A 20,073-nucleotide genomic window follows, 5' to 3' on the forward strand; every position below is an offset into this window, starting at 1 on the left:
CCAAAAAGGAAACTGATGTCCATGTGTGGGAGGTGCTGCATCACCCCAAGAGAATACAGTATACAGCACCTTAAATTAGCCTGTGAGGTGATAACACATTTGGTTTACCATATGTGCAAGGAGATCCACTATTAAAAGACATTGTTTAATTATATTAGGTAACGAGCCAACTGGATGTGGACTACTTGTGTGGTTTTGCTAGAACAATTTATATTCATGACATTTATAGACAATCCTCATCAATTCACATACTCACAGTTAATGTTGGACAATCAGTCACAGCTGCATCAGCATGAAAAATGTTGTTGTCCTTAAATATTTTTTTCTGCTTGACTTGACTGCATCACTCAGCAGGGCCACAAAAAAAGCACATGACACATGAGCACCTTTTACGTTTGACCTGGTCTGAGCAGGAAGTGGAAAAACCACAAACCTTGGTAAACCATGACACCTTAAATTTTCAATATGCCACTGAATTATTACTGACACGCCTGTTGTTGCACCTTTTTGACCACCTTGCTGCTGTGAAGATCAGGGTAGGTCACAATGCAACAAAAATAGCTCTCACTGTCTCTGTTGATGTTGCTTGGCTGACTGAGTCATACAGTAATGTGTAGGCTTCATTCCAAAATGCTACAATATCTAAAACTATGGCATAAAATTATCTTTTTTTTTTAAATATACAAACTGGTGACAAATTAAAGGAAAAACCAGTACAGGTCTGAATGCTTGACCCCTACATTGAGGGGATCCAGCGGCTCTGTTGTGCTGTGGGGGGCATTTTGCTGGGATGGTTTGGGTCCACTTAGAGGGAAGGGTCGCTGCAAATCAGTACAAATTTGTTCTGAGTGATCACCTTTTCCTATGAATGAAACATTTCTATCCTGATGGGAGTGGTCTCTTTCAGGATGACTATGCCCCAATTCACAGGGCACGAAGGGTCACTGAATGGTTTGATGAGTATGAAAATGATGTGAATCATGTGCTATGGCCTTCACAGTCACCAGATCTCAACCCAATTTAACACCTATGGGAGATTTTGGACCGACGTGTTAGACAGCGCTCTCCACCACCATCATCAAAACACCAAATGAGGGAGTATCTTTTTGAAAAATGGTGTTCATCCCTCCAGAAGAGTCCAGAGATTTGTAGAATCAATGCCAAGGAGCACTGAGGCTGTTCTGGTGGCATGTGGTGAACCAACACCTTATTAAGACACTTTTTGTTGTTTTTTTCCTTTAATTTGTCACCCATCTGTATATGTATATACCCATAATGTGCTTTTATGTGAGCAGTCGTTCTCAGAGTAGATCTAATTATTTTCAAATGGTGGTTATCTCCCTGTGATGCATGAAACTCTCATCCAGAGTGCAAGACACCAAAAGTAAGTGAGCTTTAATTCTAGAGAAACATTTTAAGGTAATCTAGTTCTCAGCAGGTCATGCTGAGATAAATGCTACATTTGCTAGAGGGGAAAAATCATAGATTAAGAAGCATTTCTTTTGGGTTTGAAAGCCTACATTATTTTTTAAAGTATTCTGTTTGCTCACAGTGGTAGCAGCAAACAATTACCATCTAAACATCTAGCACTCCTCTTTCACAGAAGCTTGGTAGTGATCTATCCTTAATGCTATGAGGTCATCTGAGGCTTTTTCACAGTGTTTCAGTATGTGCACCAATGTAATAAAAACAGAGGAAAAGCTGTATGTGCATAAAATATAGGCCATTGCTGCTAATGAATCCACTTGATGTCATGTTTTAGGCGTTCACCACAGTGATCCATATTGCTTTATTATGGAAGAGTAAGCTTATGAATGTGTTTTTGATGTCTTTGTGTCCTGGTGTGATGAACTACAGTGAGAGTGTTAACAACACAGAGCAGCAGCATTTAGAGGGTAACAACTCAAGGAAATTTAGTTAGTGGAAAGCTATAAATATCTGTGTCGATAGCACTATATCATTTCAGCCAAATGGTAAATGAACTCCCATAATGTCTGTGGCAAAATTATAACTTTATTTTATAGGGTTTATTAAATCATTTATACTCACATTCTCTATTAAAGTCTGGTTTGGCCACTCAAGCTCTGTGCAATAAAAGCAGGCTGTGGGCTTACTGGAACAAGCCAATAAGGTTAGCTCTGTGAACCTGAACCATGCAGTGTAACAGAGATTTTTGACGAGGTGTTAAGTGATTAAAGCCAAAGCCAGTCAAACCAGATAATGCTATTATTTAAAACCACATTTTCAAACCAAATTTGGAGAAATAATGAACTCAACTGAAATGAATTGAACTGAGCTGAAAAAGCCAATCCTATGATATTCCAGGGTGAAGAGGTGGAGATGGTGGAGTCCTACACATAAACACTTCTTCAGGAGGCTTGTTGGGCTCAATATGCTCTACCAGTCAGTGGTGGCTGGCATTCTGTTCTTTGCAGTGATGTGCTGGGGTGGAAACATCAAGGGCAAGGATGCAGACAGGATTAGCAAACTGGTGAAAAAGACATGGCTCTGTTAAAAAGCTGAGCCAGGACACCCTGGAGGATGTGAACTTATCTGAACTCCGTCCTAGACAACATAAGATGCATATTTTCACATCAAGTGCATTGCTGTAAATCCACAGATTTAACTGTTCAGTTTTAAAATCTCTCAAATTTACATGGTATCTTATTTTCATTTTTGATCATCAAGGTTTTTCCACATTCTAACATACAATTCAGGTGATGTGGAGACACCAAAGGCTCATTTATATCTAACCTTGTTGGTTTAATTTATAGAGTAGCAGCTTCAGTTTCCTTTATTTTCACAAGTATGACTGGTACCATTTGAACCCAGGTGTGTATAAAACAATCATACTGAGACATTCTGAGACTCTCGGTTCCCTTCCAAATATACTGAGGTGTGGTTATACTGTGTCCACAGCACTGCAGTTGAAAAGCTGCTGATGGTATGCCGCTCTTAGTTACTCTTAGTTTTGTAGGCTGATTCTTAGTAGTATGTCACTTTGACAAGTGGTATGTTGCTGCTGTTCCACTGACACATGGCTCATGAAATTGTCATGCCACATGTGTTTCACTGGCGTATACCACTCCCAGCTGGCTTATGACTAATCTTAATGACATATGAAGTTAAGAAATAAATAAGATGTCATTTTGACATAATGCCTGTTTGTATATAGCTAGCATTTGTGATCAAAGTGTGTCAAGACTACGGTTGCTATGTTAGCCGTACATGAATAAAAGGTAGCTACAGCTGGCCCTGCTAGTTTACCTTCTATGTGCCGCCATAAGCCAGTGCAGTGGCATACCAATAATCAACAGTGACATACTACTCAGAATCCGCAAATGCCACTACAGAAAAAGAGTGGTGTACCATCAGCCACCTTTCGTCACTCTAGTGTGTGCTGAGAATGCAACACAGACCAACCACAAGACATTTTTTTTTATCCTTCATACAAATCATAGGTTAGATCATTAGTATATTAGTATTAGTATATCTGGATAAGAGACGTAGGCCAACCCCATCTAGTGAATATTATATTGTTATTATTATATATATATATAACCTAATAACCATGTGATTCTTGTTTCCAATTAACATAATTATTTCAATGTTTAAATGAAACAAATGTACATTCAGTTTAGAACACCTGAAAAGATAAAGACATTCTACCAGCACAGTTAATTGCTATGTGATTTGCTGTGAGTTACCACAGTACATTTTTTAAAAGTTTTTTCTTTGTGCTTACCAAAAAATATGACAGGATGGCAGGTCCCCTAAAAGGAATCAGTTGTGTCTCAAACAATTACATGTCTACACCTCTTAGTTCATTTGTGCTAAGACATGGAACCATAAAGAGACTAAATACAAAATGCTGAACTGTCTTTTTCCAGTTTTTAGGTGGAACGGGTGTCATTGCATCCTAAACTGGCTAAAAGGGAAATGTGTCTACTGTTTGTCTGTTAGCTCTTTGATACACAGTCTATCTAATTTGTTCACCTGCCTTCTACCCAGTGCAATATGATGCAGTAGGATGCTATTATAGGATATTATACATTGAATACAAAAATCCAGTTTTACAGCTGCAGATTAAGGATGGTTTCAGCAACACCTGCTGTATGTGTTGACAGCTGAAATGAATTTTAGTCTTACAGTTCTAACTTAGCTCCCATTTTATAATTATTAGTGATTTAAAATGGCCTTGACCATCAGCATAGAACTTACCCTAAATCCTTTGGAAGACGCCTGGAAACAAGACAAGCGGTGTCAGTGGAGGGCAAGGTGCAACAAAAACATTTACTCCAGGAGAAAGTGGGGAATAATCACCTGTGCGTGGCTTGAAATGGAACAGTTGAACAGTGCACAGATTAGAGTGCATCCTCCAGTGCCCATTAATCAAACACATTGGAATTAACTTCCAATTGACTTTCTTACCCTTCCGCATAAAATAGATGCCACGGGTGAAAAATGGAGTAAGCAAGCAATCTGTAGTTCAAACATGGTTTGTCATGCCAGTCGGAAAAAAGCAACAACAGAGGAGCTTTGAATTTCATTTGGCTTTCAAAGTAATAAGGGAAAATCTGAAGCTCCAGTGATACTTTCATTTCATGAAGATTGTCCATAACAATGGACAGCGTATTACATGATTCAGTGCCTCGGAAGATGATTCATTATTTTTGTACATTCTGAAGATCCATTATCCTCCTTTGTCTTTTCCTTTCATTTAATATTTTCATATTGCAATAGGAAGTAAGATGTGATATTTAAAAGTCCTTTAATGGACAACAACATTCTTTTTAATGAGGCTTTTAGTGACTAAAAGCAAGTTGTAGTCAAGATTATTACCACACCTGCAAATGTACGACACTTTTGTTATTTATTGCCTTCAATGACCATTTCACTTTAATTACTGTAATGCCGGGGAAGCATTTAAAGGAATAGTCAGACATTTTGGGAAATATACTTATTTGCTTTCTTACAGAGATTTAGATGAGAAGATCAATACTACTCTCATAAGAGAGTGCTATCAATCTTCTCACTCTCAACTCAGCAACAAATATTTCCCAAAATGTCCAACTATTCTATGTCTACTATACCTATGTTAAAACTAACTTGAAGTGCATTGTGAAATAAATTATAGGAACTCATAACAAACCTTTCTGTAAGTATAAGAATCTCAACTACATCCAAAAATTACATTTCATATCCTTTAACTAGTGTACAGTTGCAATATAACTTAACTGTCTCTGCAAAACATACCAAATTAGTACTGGAATAAGTAGACAAGATCTAGTTTCACAGTTTTTTTGTGTGTTTACAATGTCAGTGCCAATTTATTAGTTTCATGCAATATGAAATGCACAAGCTCTAATCTCTACTGATCCTTAGTGGATGATGGCTGGTTGATGGATCACCGTCCTGCTCCACTGGCTCACTGGTTACCATAGTGCATCAATATCTGGCTGCAGTCTTATTATGGCTACTGTCATGGACCACTATCTTGTTATGCTACTGAAACATCAATGTCACACCAAAGCCACAAACACATGGAATTAGCTTTAGCGTGTGCTCTGGTTCTTCAGTATGTATGATGATGTGGCTTTGGTGCAGTTCCACTTCTGCTCAACAGCGGCTGTGCGTATTACTAGAATAAAGCTTCAGCTTCAACTGGTGGACCATAATTTCATCCTACCGCTCCCTCAAACATTACACTGAGGCCTCTGGGGGGAGAGTTGTTTAAAAGACATCCCTCCACACACGCTCAACCCCCCCAACTGCTCTCTCCCTCTCTTTCTGCCCTCTAATCAGCCATCAGGGAGTGTGTGTGTGTCTGTCTGTGTCTATGTGTCTGTGTGTGTATGTGTGTGTTGAGGGATTTTGAATGGAGAGCAGAGCGAAGAGCAGTGATGACCTGCAGTCCTCTGCACCCGCTTCGACCTCAGCTGCTGCATTCCCCTGTGGCTTCACCTCCCTCCGCACACACCTCAGCCACCGCACAGCCTTACATTCCTTCATCACCATCCCCCCTTTCCTTTGCCTCCTCCCCACTCCCACCTACATGCCCTCTTCACTGGCAGAGCCACTTAATTATTTTCTCTGGGAGACATACTGTTTGCGTGCGCCTCTATCTTTAATTACAATCGAGCAAAAGGGGTCTTTAACAGGAGGGACCAAACGTGCTGCTTTGATGTTGTCTGCTCCTGGCCCTCTGCTTTTTGCTTTTTTCTGGCAAATGGCAGAATGCTCACATGTCAGCCCCATTCTGGCCACACAGCATCGTAGTCTCTCTGGCAGTGATGAGATATAAAGCATGATATCTTTGTCCAAAGCAGATTTTGAATGCTTGGATACGGGGCTAGTTTTCAGGCGGTGACGTTAGCCCAACAATGGCCAGCAGGTTTTTCTGCTCTGAAAGTAAATTTCAGTCTGGCCATCTGCATGCTTTGATCCGCGCTGCCAACGACGACTTTGTTCTTTTGGAGGAAACACTGGCTGCAGGGATTTGTATGTGTGTGAGGAGAGCATGTGCATGAAAGCACTTGTGCTGTATATACTTTTGATGAGTGTCCTCACTAAATGCATACATACTGTACTGGATATACTATATGTACAAATGTGTGTAATGGTGAGATTTATGTGGGTTTTTCAAGACTGATAAGGACAATATTTCTTTGATTAAAGCTGTAGTTTAGCAGATGTGATATTCAATTTGATCATTTTCATGCAAAGCACTTACAAATATTCTGTTCACCCGCCCCCAGAGATATAATCCTGCCAGCATCAGAAACCGCAATTTGACTAAATAAAACTTTTTTTTGAAAAAACAGATTGATCAAAATCTATCTAAAGACAGGTTGAGCCACCACACATATTCAGTTCACATGTGTGTATCTGTGCCCTTGCTGGTTTATATGCGCATGCATGTGGGCTTGTTTGTGTGTGCGTGTTTGTGTTGACTGATTAGCGACTATGTCTGTGATTGCCGCTGTGAGCCTGTGATTAAAGCGTTGGCTGAGATGTTGGCTGCTGCTTCTTTTTGGCCACAAATGGACAAGAAACTGGACAGAATCAGCATGCTCCGAGTCTCCTAGTGAGGGAGGCCGGCCGCTTTCTGTCCTTGATATGCTGTACTAATCCCAGCAAGCACTTTGTTGTGTAAATAAAGCATCAAAAATGAAAGCTGAAACGTCTGCTATCATGTACAGTATGGCTATTATGTGAGTCATTTTCTGAAAACTCTTGTATTTTCCTGATATTACTTCAAAACATATCAGAGCATGCCACAGTTTGGTGAAACTGTGAACATAACTCTTACTTCACAGTATTGTTTTTAAGCTAATGCCTCTTTTTATGGCATTAATATAGCGTTCGAGTGATTTGAACATAAATCTTTTGAAGGACAAACAGTTGAAATGTCCTAGACTATCAATGGAAATAAGATTCTGGTTAGAAAGTGAGTCAGCTGCAAATAAATTTACCTAGAAGGAATAGTTTGACATTTTGGGAAATATACTTATTTGCTTTCTTGCTGAGAGTTGGATGAATAGATCGATAACCACTCTCACGTCTGTATGCTATTAAGCTGGACTGGAAGCAGGAGAAACACCTACTAATACACCTCTGAAACTCAATAATTAACACCTTATTGTCGTCACTGTCAGGTAACCAGGCAACTTGCGTAGACTCCAGGAAGTCACTGCAGCCAGAGAGAAACATACTCCCCATAAAACCACATCTTTTTACATTTCAGTTTTTGTACATATATAACATGTTATTTTGTGAGCTTAAGAGGTGCTGCCAGGCAGATTTGTTTTCCAACCTTAGGACAGAGCCAGGCTAGCTGTTTCCTCCTGTTTCCAGTCTTCATGCTAAGCTAAGCTAATTCCCTGCTTGCTTGCTTCATATTTAGTGTATAAACATAAGAGTGATATCAATCTTCTCATCTAACTCTCAGCAAGAAGGCACCCTCTAACACCACTCAACACTGCTTGCAAAAAAAAAAAAAGGTTTTAATAGGATAAAGCAATACTTTTTGCAATACATGTTTTTATTCTTGACATTATATACAGATTTTTAACATGTCCCAAGGTAATGAAGTATTCTTGTTTGTCTCAGCCGTAGCAGCAGTAGCAGTATGGTGCAGGAGTGTTTTGAGATGCAACTGAACAGAGGAGAGAACTGAGCAGAGGATTTCTTTGTAATTACATCTGATTCCACTTTACAGGGTTTAGTGTTGACCGTACAGAAATCCTTACAGCATTCCCATCAGTACACTTTAATGTGCTGATTGAAACAGGACAACACACACTGCTTTGTGTATTTGTTTATATATATATATATATATGTGTGTGTGTGTGTTTGTGTGTGAGAGAGTGTAAAGATTCTCTGCCTTGGCTCAAATGTATGCTTTTGGGTGCATTTTAATAACATTTCTGTATTCTTTTGTAAATCCATCAATAGCTGTTTATGTCTGTAAGAAATACCCTCATCCATTGTCTCACCCAGAAATTGAAAACACAAACTGGAAGAATGCTCACAAGCCGTAGAATATCAATCAGTCTGCAAACAAGTCGGAGGTGTCAGCAGAGTAATGGCTTTTGTTTGAGAAAGAGTCCATAGCTGCTCCACACAGGGATTTAAAACAATAATCTTTCCGGCATAATGACTAGGTAATATGGATAGTCCATTTATCTTTGATTAGATTTTTTGATGCAGGGATTCATTCCCTTGGCTCCCTGTTTCATTATTCTTTCTAATTACCTGCACCGATTCGCCCATCAAACATCGGTACACTGGCAAGATGTAATTGCTTCTGCCATAAATCAAGAAACATTTGGGGGCGTCTCGAGAGCTCCTGCTCCATTAATATAAACACATTGAGAAGCCAGGCTTATGTTCATATTGATAAAGCCAATCATTCATTTTGACATTTTGATATTTGATTTTCTCAGTCTCCAGCCTAATGTTTTGGTAGTTGCTCAACTGATAATTCCTGTCACAATTTTGTTTGACAGCATGTTTACCAAAGCGTTGTCTGCCTCTGTCTTTGTCTCATTAAAAGGGTCAAGATATGCCTTGTCCCCACTTGAGAAAAAAAGCACTTTGCATTTGTGATTGGGTTGCCACTGAGTGATACATTACGGAAACAGCCACTGTTGTCTGCCAAGGTCAAGGAGCACATTGTGTCTTAATGAGGCTACGACTGATAAACATTCAGCTGCTGGCCTCCAGTGTTGCCTCATCCATGTTGTACAATAACCAAAAACAAGTAAAACATTGCCCGGAGCTGAACACCACATATTCCTGTCCGCAGGGTTATTATTCTAATTTAGTTAGGGCATTAGGCAAATCAACAGCTCACGCAGCAGCTCAGTGGGGAGAAGCGGCTAGAGGTGGAATGTGAATGAGCTAAGTTAAGGCAGACAGAACTGGGGCTTAGCTGTTAGCCTCGGGGTCAAAGTGATAATGTATGAACTTAGCTCTGGCAGGCGAGCAGACAGTACTACATTAGTGACCGAGTGTCTTAGAGTGGGTGCTCTATCCCAAAAGCGACACAGCAAGTCTGCATGTCAGCTGATCAGGAATAACATGGAATATTTGCTCAGCTACATCAGTACCTCTGTTCATGCTGCATCAGATTTGACAGCTGCTTTTTTTTTTCTTTTCACAATGGTCACGCTGACCTTGATGTAGCCTGTGGTGAATTAGATCGTTTGTGTATATGCCAAAATGTTATGCATATTAGGCACTCTGAATACAAATGGAGGACACAATTTTCTCTCTCAGGAAAAAAAATAGTCTCGTGTATGATGATGAACTTGCCATGTCCAAAGGTGAGACATGTTTTAATAATTTACTTTTTGAATATTACATTTTCAATTGTGCTTGGTGCCTGCTGATTCTGACTAGTTATTCTTAGTTTGCTTCATACTGAATACAAAATACTTTCAAAGAAGTCACAAGGTCTTCTTTTCATTATGTTCTATCAACACACCCACGAGGACATTTTGTATTCTATTACGGTGGCAAGGACACAAAGTTGGCTTGTGGCTAATTGAAACCTGGATGAAATGTTAAATAAACACAACACAACGAAAGAGCAAAAAGCTGACGGAAAGTTGTTTTGATCTCTCACTCTGCTGGTAAATGGAGTCCAGCAATGTGGCAGATGTGTGTGATCTGTTGACTTCTGGCTGTCCTTGCTTACGGTAATAGCATCTTGTCTGAACACATTCACTCTGCCTGGCCATGTTGGCCTCTTGTGAACCAAACACTGTGAAGAGCAGCTTCAACTGATGATAATGCCCAGTGTACTAAAATCACTGGACTGTAGCAAACTAAATGGTCCCCAACAAAGCACTTACTTCCTTGTGTTTTACAGTAGTTGCTATCCTCTTTGGAGCCAAGACTTCTATAGGCTCCTGCTGCAAGCCAGCATTTACTGCATGGTTGGTGTCTAGTATACACTGAGCACTTTTAAAACTGCACTAATCAATATTTTCCATAGGTAATATGACTTTAATTACAGGGCATCTGTTAACATTATTAAAACATTGATGCTTGTGATTAATACATAACAGACTTATATATACTCACATTTTGAATTATCCACTCTTTAGAATCAAATTGTTATGAAAGCTAGATCTAAATAGTATGTGGCTGCAGATGTTTCCTACATCAGTCTTGCAGCAGCACTGGATGCACACAGTTCTTTCCTGCCTGCGTCCTCCCACTGAACATATTCAAGTGGCTTATGCAGAAACACTGAGTGGGATGACGAAGGTGCAGCTGGCAGTGACCCAGGTTAATATGGTTAAAACACTTCAGTGCCAGTGTCTGCAGTAACAGAGGCAAGCAGGGTGCTGAATGCAGAAAACAGAACATAAGTCTTCAGAGAGTCTTACATAGGAATGCATTGGGCAATGATACTGTAGCTGCTGTATGAGCAGCTGAGCAGAGGCCCTGTGGCTGAGGTGGCTGTAACAGTGATTTCCCCACAGTCTGTCTGTTTCTGCAGACCTCGAGTCAAATCAGCACCTTTTGTAATGGGACTTGTGTGCAGCAGGAATCCCAATTAAAACGTGGCATACAAAGCCAGTTATTTTAAAAGTATTTGTCATACAGAGCTGAGAAACACAAGAGCTGCAAGGCTTGAGAGGAAGCACATGGGCTACCATCATTAAAACAGATGTATGATTGAGAATAGTATGATCAGTATGGTACAGTAGTAGTAGGCTTTCATGAACAATCCATGAAACAACCTTAGCAACAAAGGTCACCAATAGACGTTCAGGGCCTTTGACTCCCAGGAAGCATTTTACATTTGTTCACCTCAAGTCTTGGACCTTTGACCAACATATACAGCTGACGTCATAACAGTATAAAAATAACAAAATCACAAAAAGCTAATGATATATCCGCTTTAAATAAACTGATTTAAGGTAAGGAATATGCACATTTTCATATATTTGACACATAACTGCAAGGACTTTGTGGATAATATATAGTTCACTGAACCTCTCATGTTTAGTTTATGTCTTCATAACACTGATGAGGTCATGCTCTTTGAAGATCATGCTCTATACTACTGTGCACCACTTCTCTCCAACTCGGCAACTGATCTGCAAGAGGATTAAAAATAAAAGCTCTCGAATCTGCTCACAGAAAATCAGAATTGATTTAATCTCGAAGAAGTGTACCATCAAGGCATTTGAGGAGGTATGAGAATACTTTTGTTCGTACTAGATGTCCTCTGACAAAGATCTGCGCAGTCTATAAAGGTTTTACATCTTATTATAGTGAAGCAGCAAACAAACCAAAGTGTATAAATCTGAGATCCTCTGGTGGGTGTGAAGTGGGATCAAAGTGCTTTGGGCAGTCTGTGCCATGTCTGGGTTTGCCTAATCAAGTAAAAGTAGCAGTGAGACTGAATCTCTTTGTACGTGATTTGCTTGAGCCATAATTCATTTGGAATTGGAGATGAGAAGCTCGCAATGGCCAGAGGGAGATTTGTGAGGAGAAAGTGATCTGAACTGGCTGCTGATCATTGGAACATTACTGCATGGCTCTTGTCTATACTGCCCATGTCCTTCAAGATCTCTGTTTTGAGCTGTGGGGGTTCTGCACTGCACTCAAAACAGTAAACAGTGTGGGCTGCAATGTGAGGTGTTTTTTTTCTTGAATTGTCTTAAACTTCTGTTATGAAGTGATCCAGTAGAAATATAGACGAATTCTACCTCTTTTCCCAATGGCCTTGATTAAAAATAGGTTATTTACACGGTACGGGATGTGTTTGCTAAGCTCTTTCCAAGCATGTGATTCATGAAATGATGATGATTTTAAGCCATTCCTGAAGTTGACCACGCATGTATGCACGGGCAGTTGCATAATATGCAAATTAAAACCTATACAACATGGATGTTCAGCAGTAAAGCTTAAGTTGCCCGTGGCAGTGGCATCAGAGGTGAGATGGAAACTGTTAACCTACGCATTACGGATCAAATAGCAAAATCTGTTAACACATCTTCGCACACACTTTCACAGTTCACTAACTGATACGGGGAGAAGGCTGCTCTACCAAGTGGAAGTATTTGCTGCTTTCAGAATCCTGCTGTTTATTTTATCCTGTGAGCCCAATACAGCTCCTGAATATTCATGATTGTGCCTCTAAACGTCAGGACGCAGCAGCGGCTCTTCCTCCCTGACAGAGAGCGGAGAGACTAGGAGGAGAGACAGCATGCCAGAGCTCGGCTGCATCTCTCTCACCGACACTGAGCATCGGCATCGTTTGACAGCATTTGAGGGCAAATCTGCTCTCAACTCGTCCTACTCTGCACCGCCGACAAGGGAAACAACAATGGACTGACGGAACACAAGCACTGAGCGAAAGAGACGGAGGGAGAGAGAGAGCGGGAGAGAGAAACGCCGCCTTGTTTTTGAAGCATGCACATATTTTCTGGGCATAAGCTCCTCGGGTTCATATTTGCAGAGCGGGACGGATCGAGTGACCACAACGCCTTTGAAAAAGGAGATGCCACAGCAAAGCAGTTATAACAGGAGGATGCTTCGCCGCCAGCGGTTATTGCAGTGCATCTCCTGTAAGATGGACGAGACATATTGGGGCTAAGGAACTGGCGACTTATCACGTTGCGGAGGAGAGATGTTTTGCAACTGCCGTAGGCTGTTCAAGAGGATGAATGCCTTCCCTGGCGTCATCTCTCGGTTGTAATATGTAGCTCAAACGACGGCAGAGCGTGTGCAGCTGTTTCCCGGGGCAGTGAAGCCCATACAAAGCATCGCTCAACCTTTCCCACCTTGAACTTCCATGTGACGGATGTGATGCCCCGCTACCAAGTGAGCGCAGCCTCCTGAGCTGTCCGTGGTGCTGAACGGATCCGTCAGCTGCCCGGGTCTCCACGAGTTGACCTTCTCTCCCGGGGCAAAAAAAAGCATCCACCTGCAATACACAGTAAGGTGGTAAAGCAGGCCACCGCACATGGACAGCTGCTGGGCTTGACTGTGTCAGCCAGACAATATTCTCTTTCATGGCTGTGGCACGCAAAATCAAAACTTTGCTGACCGTCAACATTCTGGTGTTTGTGGGGATTATCTTGTTTTCGGTCTACTGCAGGATCCAAGACCGATCCGAGGAACTCATCCAGATAGGGCGTATTTCTGACCAGAGGCTGCGAGCCAGAAATGGCAAAGTTTCCAACTTGGTGGATAGACAGTCTATTCTCCAGAGGTTGGAGAGGCTGGAGGATGTGGTCTACAATCAGTTAAACGGTAGGGAATAGTTTAATAATCTTGATAATCTGGCACAGTGGCAAATCCAGAGGTTTAATGACAAAGAGGTCATCATCATTTCATCAAATGAAGACAATTACAAGCCAAACTGTCTTCCAAAACACAAAAAATAGAAAGGCTGCATTGAGCTGAGTTTACCCTCAAACCTGAAGCATGACTCATGCATATTTTTCTATAAGTGTGTAACCTCATTTATTTGGCAAATCAGTTGAAATTCAGCTCCATTTTACGCATGAAACAATGTCAAACGTCTTGGTCATTAGAGGTCTGCTGCCTCTAAATCACTAGCCCTGCTTGTTTAGAAGCTAATGAAGCAGGATGATGTATTATAGTGCAATACTTGCTGTATGTGGCTACACCATTTGTGTTGATAGACTTTACTAGACCATTACTTTAACAGCCTATCCGACTGTGACATCCCTAACCCATAACTGACTTGCTGTAAACTTCACATAAACTTATGCTTTAAGTATTGATGTCCTTCTGTTCTGTATAGAATCCCGCTTAGAGGAAGTCTGCATCTCAGCAGCAGCTCTTGTCATTTCAGTGGAGGCACTGCTGGTGAAACTGATCAGATTTAACAAGCTGTCTGAGTTTTTGAAGGAGAGTGTAATGCAATGACTCTATAACAGAATGACAAACTTGTATTTCATTACATGGCCATTAGTCTGTGGGGCAGAATTAGTCTCCTGAGCAGAGCAGCAATCTTTAAAATCAGGCTACGTATGACTCTGTCCAATGCACGGTCATATTCTGCTTTGCGAGATCCACATGATCAAACAGATTTGTTTGGCATTATTTGCACAGACGGTTGAAAAGAATGACTTGCTTACAGTACATATAATAACCAGTCCTATGGGAGTATGGCAGCATTTAATACATCTGTAATTAATAACTTTATCGATTTAGGTCCTTAAAATCCATTCACATCAAGCTCCATTACTGCCGTGGCTTGCATCAAAAGCATATTCATTATTCATTATTTTGTGACTGCACAGTGCTCACTCACGGGATATTGAGGCTAAATGAGATCGCAAGTAAAATGTTCTCACACTGTTGTGACTGTCTTGGTGGCATACCTCAAGACAATGTCAGTGGTGTTGTATGAGGATGCCACAGAAGTGTTTTACTACCTTACAGCACAAGCAGATTATAATATACCTGCAGGGGGTTGATAGAATTGTTGATCAATAGCAGTGACTCACTGATTATTCAACTATGTACCATATTTCTACCCCCTAAAAAATATGTTCTGGCTCAAACTCTGTTCTGGAATAAAACTCCTCAACCACTGGCATTTCAACTAAATCCAAATACCCTAAACCTCCCACCTACTCACATGTACATCTCCTAAATGATGCAGAACATGTTTTGAGCCAGTGATGTTTCATCAATGAAAACTAAAACGTCTTGTTCTACAGCCAAATCATGAGGAATCAGCACTGTTATTCCATTTTTCATTATGGTGAAATGCTACTGTATTGCAAGGTGTTACTGACTGATTCCTAATCCATCAGTAAAGTCAATTTCTATCTACCAGCTCACTGTTCTCTCCTGGGACATTGCGACTTTATCATTCGTGTAAATTACACTGCACTGTAGCTCAGGATGACGGGGGAACTGTGAGGGATGGGGGCTGTGTGGGAGGAGGCAAGTTCTGGTAGTGTTGTTGTATTTCACACTGGTCACCAGTAGAGGTCACAGATATCTGAATACCCCTTTAATTACAGTTCAGCTGCCTGAAATCTATCAAGATGGTATTGCAAATTCAAGAACATTCAGTAAAGAAGTTAAAAAAAAGAAGCTGAAAATAAGCATTACCCTTTAATTCTTGAAAATGCTCCTTCTGTAGAAAAAGTCTCCACTTCTAATAGATTGTTATATTAGGAAAATCCAGAAAAAGTGTCTTGACAGCCCATTGGACTCAACAGTCAACCACTTTCCTCAACAGTCAGTAGTTAAGGACATTTCACAGCTTCACAGCCCCAAAGCAGTGCAACTCTAGATTGTTCCTGTTCCTGATCTTGTTATTATGCTCAAGCTTCAGCAGCTATTTGAGGGTCACTCTGTCACTTTGAGTTATGCTTGGCATCTGGCATCCAGAGAGAAGGCATTGCCTCTCAAAAAGTACAATGAATCCTATCAGTCAATTGGTTTTATGCAGCTGAGCCAGTCAACCCTGTGTCACTGCCGAGAGACAGAGACACACTGTCTACAAAATGATTTTAGGAATGAGATCATATAGTGGGGTTGTCCCAGCTGAAAATGTGTGTAAATTATATCAATTTGTCTAATACAAGTTTTGAAAGGGTGAATTTTAAAACATGGATTTGTAGAATTTGATTTGGTACAGTATAATTTGCAGTTGACCTTTGACTAGTGACTGTTGGCTGAAAGGCATCCACCTTCTCTTCAGCTAGACATACACAGTCAAGAGAGCTGCTTATTGTGTCAGATGTTTTATGTTACTGAACATCATATCAGCTTTATAATTTATTCTCAAAACTGCTTACTTGGTGCAGCAGAGTTGAGTTCTATTTGCTGGCACATAATTTGCAGGTCTTTCACCAGTGAAAAGAGTGGCTGTCGATGATGGGCTGAAGCGAGGAACAAGCCACGAACTACTATGAGTGCAAAGCTGGCACAGTTTTCTGCCTTGCAGTTAATACAGGAATACAAGAGAATAAAAGCATTGAACCTTAATGTGCATCTCAGAGAGCTGGTTAGGAAGATGTAAAATTAATTTGCTAAATTAGATCAGATCAGTAAAAATTGCGTTCAGTGTCGGGCCATTGCACTGAAATTCAAATTTGACTTCACATAACAAACTGTTGAATTCATTAATTAAACAAATCAATTTTTATAAGTCAGGCGTTCAATAAATTTACAATTCAGAAACAACCCCTACAGGCATGAATCTCTGTCTACACGATCCAAGTTTAAAAAACAGAAAATGGAATCAACTGCAGTTATGGAATTTTTCTTTGACAGCATCAGTGTGTACACAGGAGGGCACACAGGCTGGAAATGTTCGCTGGCTGTCACAATCCCTCCATGATTTGTCTTGAGCTGTTTAATGGCATACTTAATCATATCAATCAATCAATCAATCAATCAATCAATCAATCAATCAATCAATTAATTAATCAATCAAGTTTATTTGTCACATGTAATCATATGAGGTACAATCACAGTGAAATGTAATCCTACCAGTTCACTCTATTTGAACATTAAAAAAAAAACTCTTATCTGGGTATATCCGGTACCTTCTTCCCTACCACAGCAGGGAGAAAAGGCCATTATCTTTAATTATTCTCCTAGACTTATTGTTCCAGTGCCTGGTGTAAATATCCTTTAGGCAGGGTAGAGCACTGCCGATTGTATGTTCAGCCGAACCACTCTTTGCAGTGCTTTGTGGTCCTGTTTGGTGTTGTTTCTGTACCAGGCAGTGATGTTCCTTGTCAGGATGCTCTCAATGGAGCAGAAGTACAAAGTCCTCAGTATTTGAGGGGGTACCTGGAATTTCTTCAAGCGCCTGAGGTGAAGCAGTCTCTGCTTTGCCTTTCCCTTGCCTTTCCCACCACTGAGTCACTATGTAGTGCCCAGGTCAGGCCCTTGGCAATGTGGGCACCAAGGTGTTCGAAGCTGTCCACCTTCTCTACCGAGGACCCATTGATGATAAGGGAGGCATAGTTCCTTCCCTGCTTCTTGTCCTGACAGCACCGGGTCAGGTCCTCTACTTCCTTCAGACAGATCTTTTCATTGTTATCTGTGATCAAGCCCACCACAGCTGTATTGTCAGCAAACTTGATGATGGTGTTGGAGTCAAAAGTGGCTACACAGACATGTGTGTACAGGAAGTAGAACAGGGGGCTCAAAATGCAGCCCTGGGGTTCTCCGGTGTTAAGGATGAGGGCATATGAGGTGTGTCCACCTACCCTCACCCCCTGGGGTCTGCCTATCAGGAAGTCAGGGATCCACATACGCAGTGAGGTGTTTAATTTCAGGTCCTTGAACTTTGTGACAAGCCTGGAGGGAACTATGGTGTTAAACATTGAACTGTAGTCAATGAATAGTAACCTCACATAGCTCCCTTTCTTGTCCAGGTGAGATAGGGTGGTGTGGAGGATGTGTGCTATGGTGTCTTCTGTTTACCATTTGGGATGGTAGGCAAACTGTAGTGGGTCCAGCGTGCTGGGTAGTGAGGAGCAGATGTAATCCTTGACCCGCCGTTCAAAGCACTTCATCACTATAGTGGTGAGTGCCACTGGGCAGTAGTCATTTAGGTAGACTGCTCTTGTTTTGGTGGGTACAGGCATGATGGTGGACTTCTTTAGGCACGTCGGTGTGACAGACTGAGGCAGGGACAGGTTGAATATTATTGTGAACATGGGCGCTAGTTGGTCAGCACATAGTTTGAGGATACCCCCATTGTTACCGTCTGGTCCTGCTGCTTTCTTGGAGTTCACACACTTGAAAGCCCTCCTGACATCATCAACAATGAGTGCAGCATCAGGATTTCCGGTCTGTGAGCAGTTCAAGTCTTTGCAAAGATCCAACAGGGTAGCCTCTGTACTCACCTGTGGTGGGATGTAGACCACTGTGATAATGAACAATGTAAATTCCCTTGGTAGAAAATGCGGTCTGCATTTGATTGATAATAATTCCAGATCAGGTGAGCAGGAACAGGATAGCACTTTAATATTTCCACTGTCACACCAATCCTTATTCACCATAAAGCACAGGCCTCCTCCTTTTTTCTTGCCAGAGTCCTCTGTTCTGTCAGATCGTCCAGTATTCCAGGCCAAGTTTTGGTGAAACAAAGGACATTGCAGTTCCTGATATCCCGTTGGAAACAGATACGGGCACAGAGGTGATCAAGTTTTTTATCCAACGCCTGTACATTGGTTAGCAGGATGCTAAGATCCATGTGGCGAGGATTGCAGTCAGTGTTTAATCTGGCCATTTTTACCTCAGTGTTTCCTCTGATGTTGAGATGCATACAGAGATGGATGCAGAGATGGTCTTGCTTGTCTTTGTGGTCAGGATCGTAGCTGGTGTTTATCCCCTTCACCTTTCCCTTGATGTTTACTCTAATGTTTACATTTGAGGAGACTTTACAAAGTGGTGAGTTGACCATTTCCCTATCTTGATGAGTGACTTGTAGTCATGTTAACATTGTCCAATATGATTCACAAAAAGTACAACTAATATTGTAAAAATAAATGTGAAGAGCATAAATTTGCAATTTGCCACTCCTTTAGTGGGACTAATGGAGTGGCGACTGGATAGGTCTGCACCTTCAAGCAGAGGATAAAATATATATAAGCATTTTCTCATATCCTAGGTCACTGCCCCTTTTTCTAAATTGTGCACAGAACGCAAATTGTATTCTATGGCCATTGGGAATAACTATGGTGAGAGGAGGACTCAGCATACTAATAACGATTACCGTGTCCGGCAGAGATATGAAGTAATTGCCCATTCCCTCTGTTGTTTATTGCCTACCAATGGCATGCCATGGGAGTTGCAGCACGGTCCAATTAGATTTGAAGGACATAAACAAGTCGGAGAGTTCTTCTTTTATGGTCGTCTGATGGATGGTTGCTGGACTCCCAGCAAGAAAACAACGGTCAAGCTTTATCGGCAGTGCATTCTGTGCAGAAATGAGCAACATGAGGGTTATCAGCAGCACTGCTCTGCTGTGGATGCCACCGTCTTTGGGTAATCAGATGAAGGGGTTTTAAGCTTGTTAACAAGCTTATGAAACAGTGCTTTGACCTTAAGTACTGCATTAGTAACAGGAAATATCTCCTCACTGGTACTTACCTGCTGAAGCTCTGTGACTGGCTTAAACGAATGCTAAACACAAATAAGATTAGCTATCATTATTCAGAAAGAGATAGAAATGCACATTATTAACATCAGAGATGGACTGATGGATTTTGGGTACCACTTTCTGCTAAGTCACCCTTTAAAAAGGGTTTATATGCATTGATTAATGGTTAAAAAGCCATTGGTAAGAATAACTTTTGGGTTACCAGGTTGTGAAAAATCCCCCTCCAGTAAACCTGCTTTGTCCTTTTTGATAACTTACCTTCTAGAACAAGGCTGCAGGACATGGACCGAAATCCAATCCACAACTGTTGATGTGATGGATTACTATAAGAAGAAGCATTTGTAATTTCAGGTTTTGCTGTCACCGTTGCTATGCCTGTCAAGCTTTCTGATCATACAAAGTACATATTGCAGTTTACAACAATAACGGTG

General features: G+C 41.0%; 1 protein-coding gene and 1 long non-coding RNA gene across 2 annotated transcripts in view; one reads left to right on the forward strand and one right to left on the reverse strand.

Annotated features, from left to right (window-relative positions):
* Positions 1-796: 796 nt before the first annotated feature.
* LOC122991860 lies at positions 797-18,709 on the reverse strand. The gene is made up of 3 exons (XR_006405926.1): positions 18,699-18,709; positions 9,209-9,214; positions 797-884 (listed from the first exon to the last, which is right to left on the reverse strand). It is a non-coding gene; the product is annotated as an uncharacterized LOC122991860 (long non-coding RNA).
* The window catches only part of galnt9 (polypeptide N-acetylgalactosaminyltransferase 9), a 96,797-nt gene continuing 89,438 nt past the window's right edge, over positions 12,715-20,073 (forward strand). Inside the window, exon 1 of the mRNA XM_044365268.1 lies at positions 12,715-13,782. Coding sequence (XP_044221203.1) covers positions 13,542-13,782 — 241 coding nt within the window. The 5' untranslated portion in view covers positions 12,715-13,541. The remainder of the gene's footprint in view (positions 13,783-20,073) is intronic.

The sequence above is a fragment of the Thunnus albacares genome, chromosome 2 (assembly GCF_914725855.1).
Source record: "Thunnus albacares chromosome 2, fThuAlb1.1, whole genome shotgun sequence".
Taxonomy (NCBI): domain Eukaryota; kingdom Metazoa; phylum Chordata; class Actinopteri; order Scombriformes; family Scombridae; genus Thunnus; species Thunnus albacares.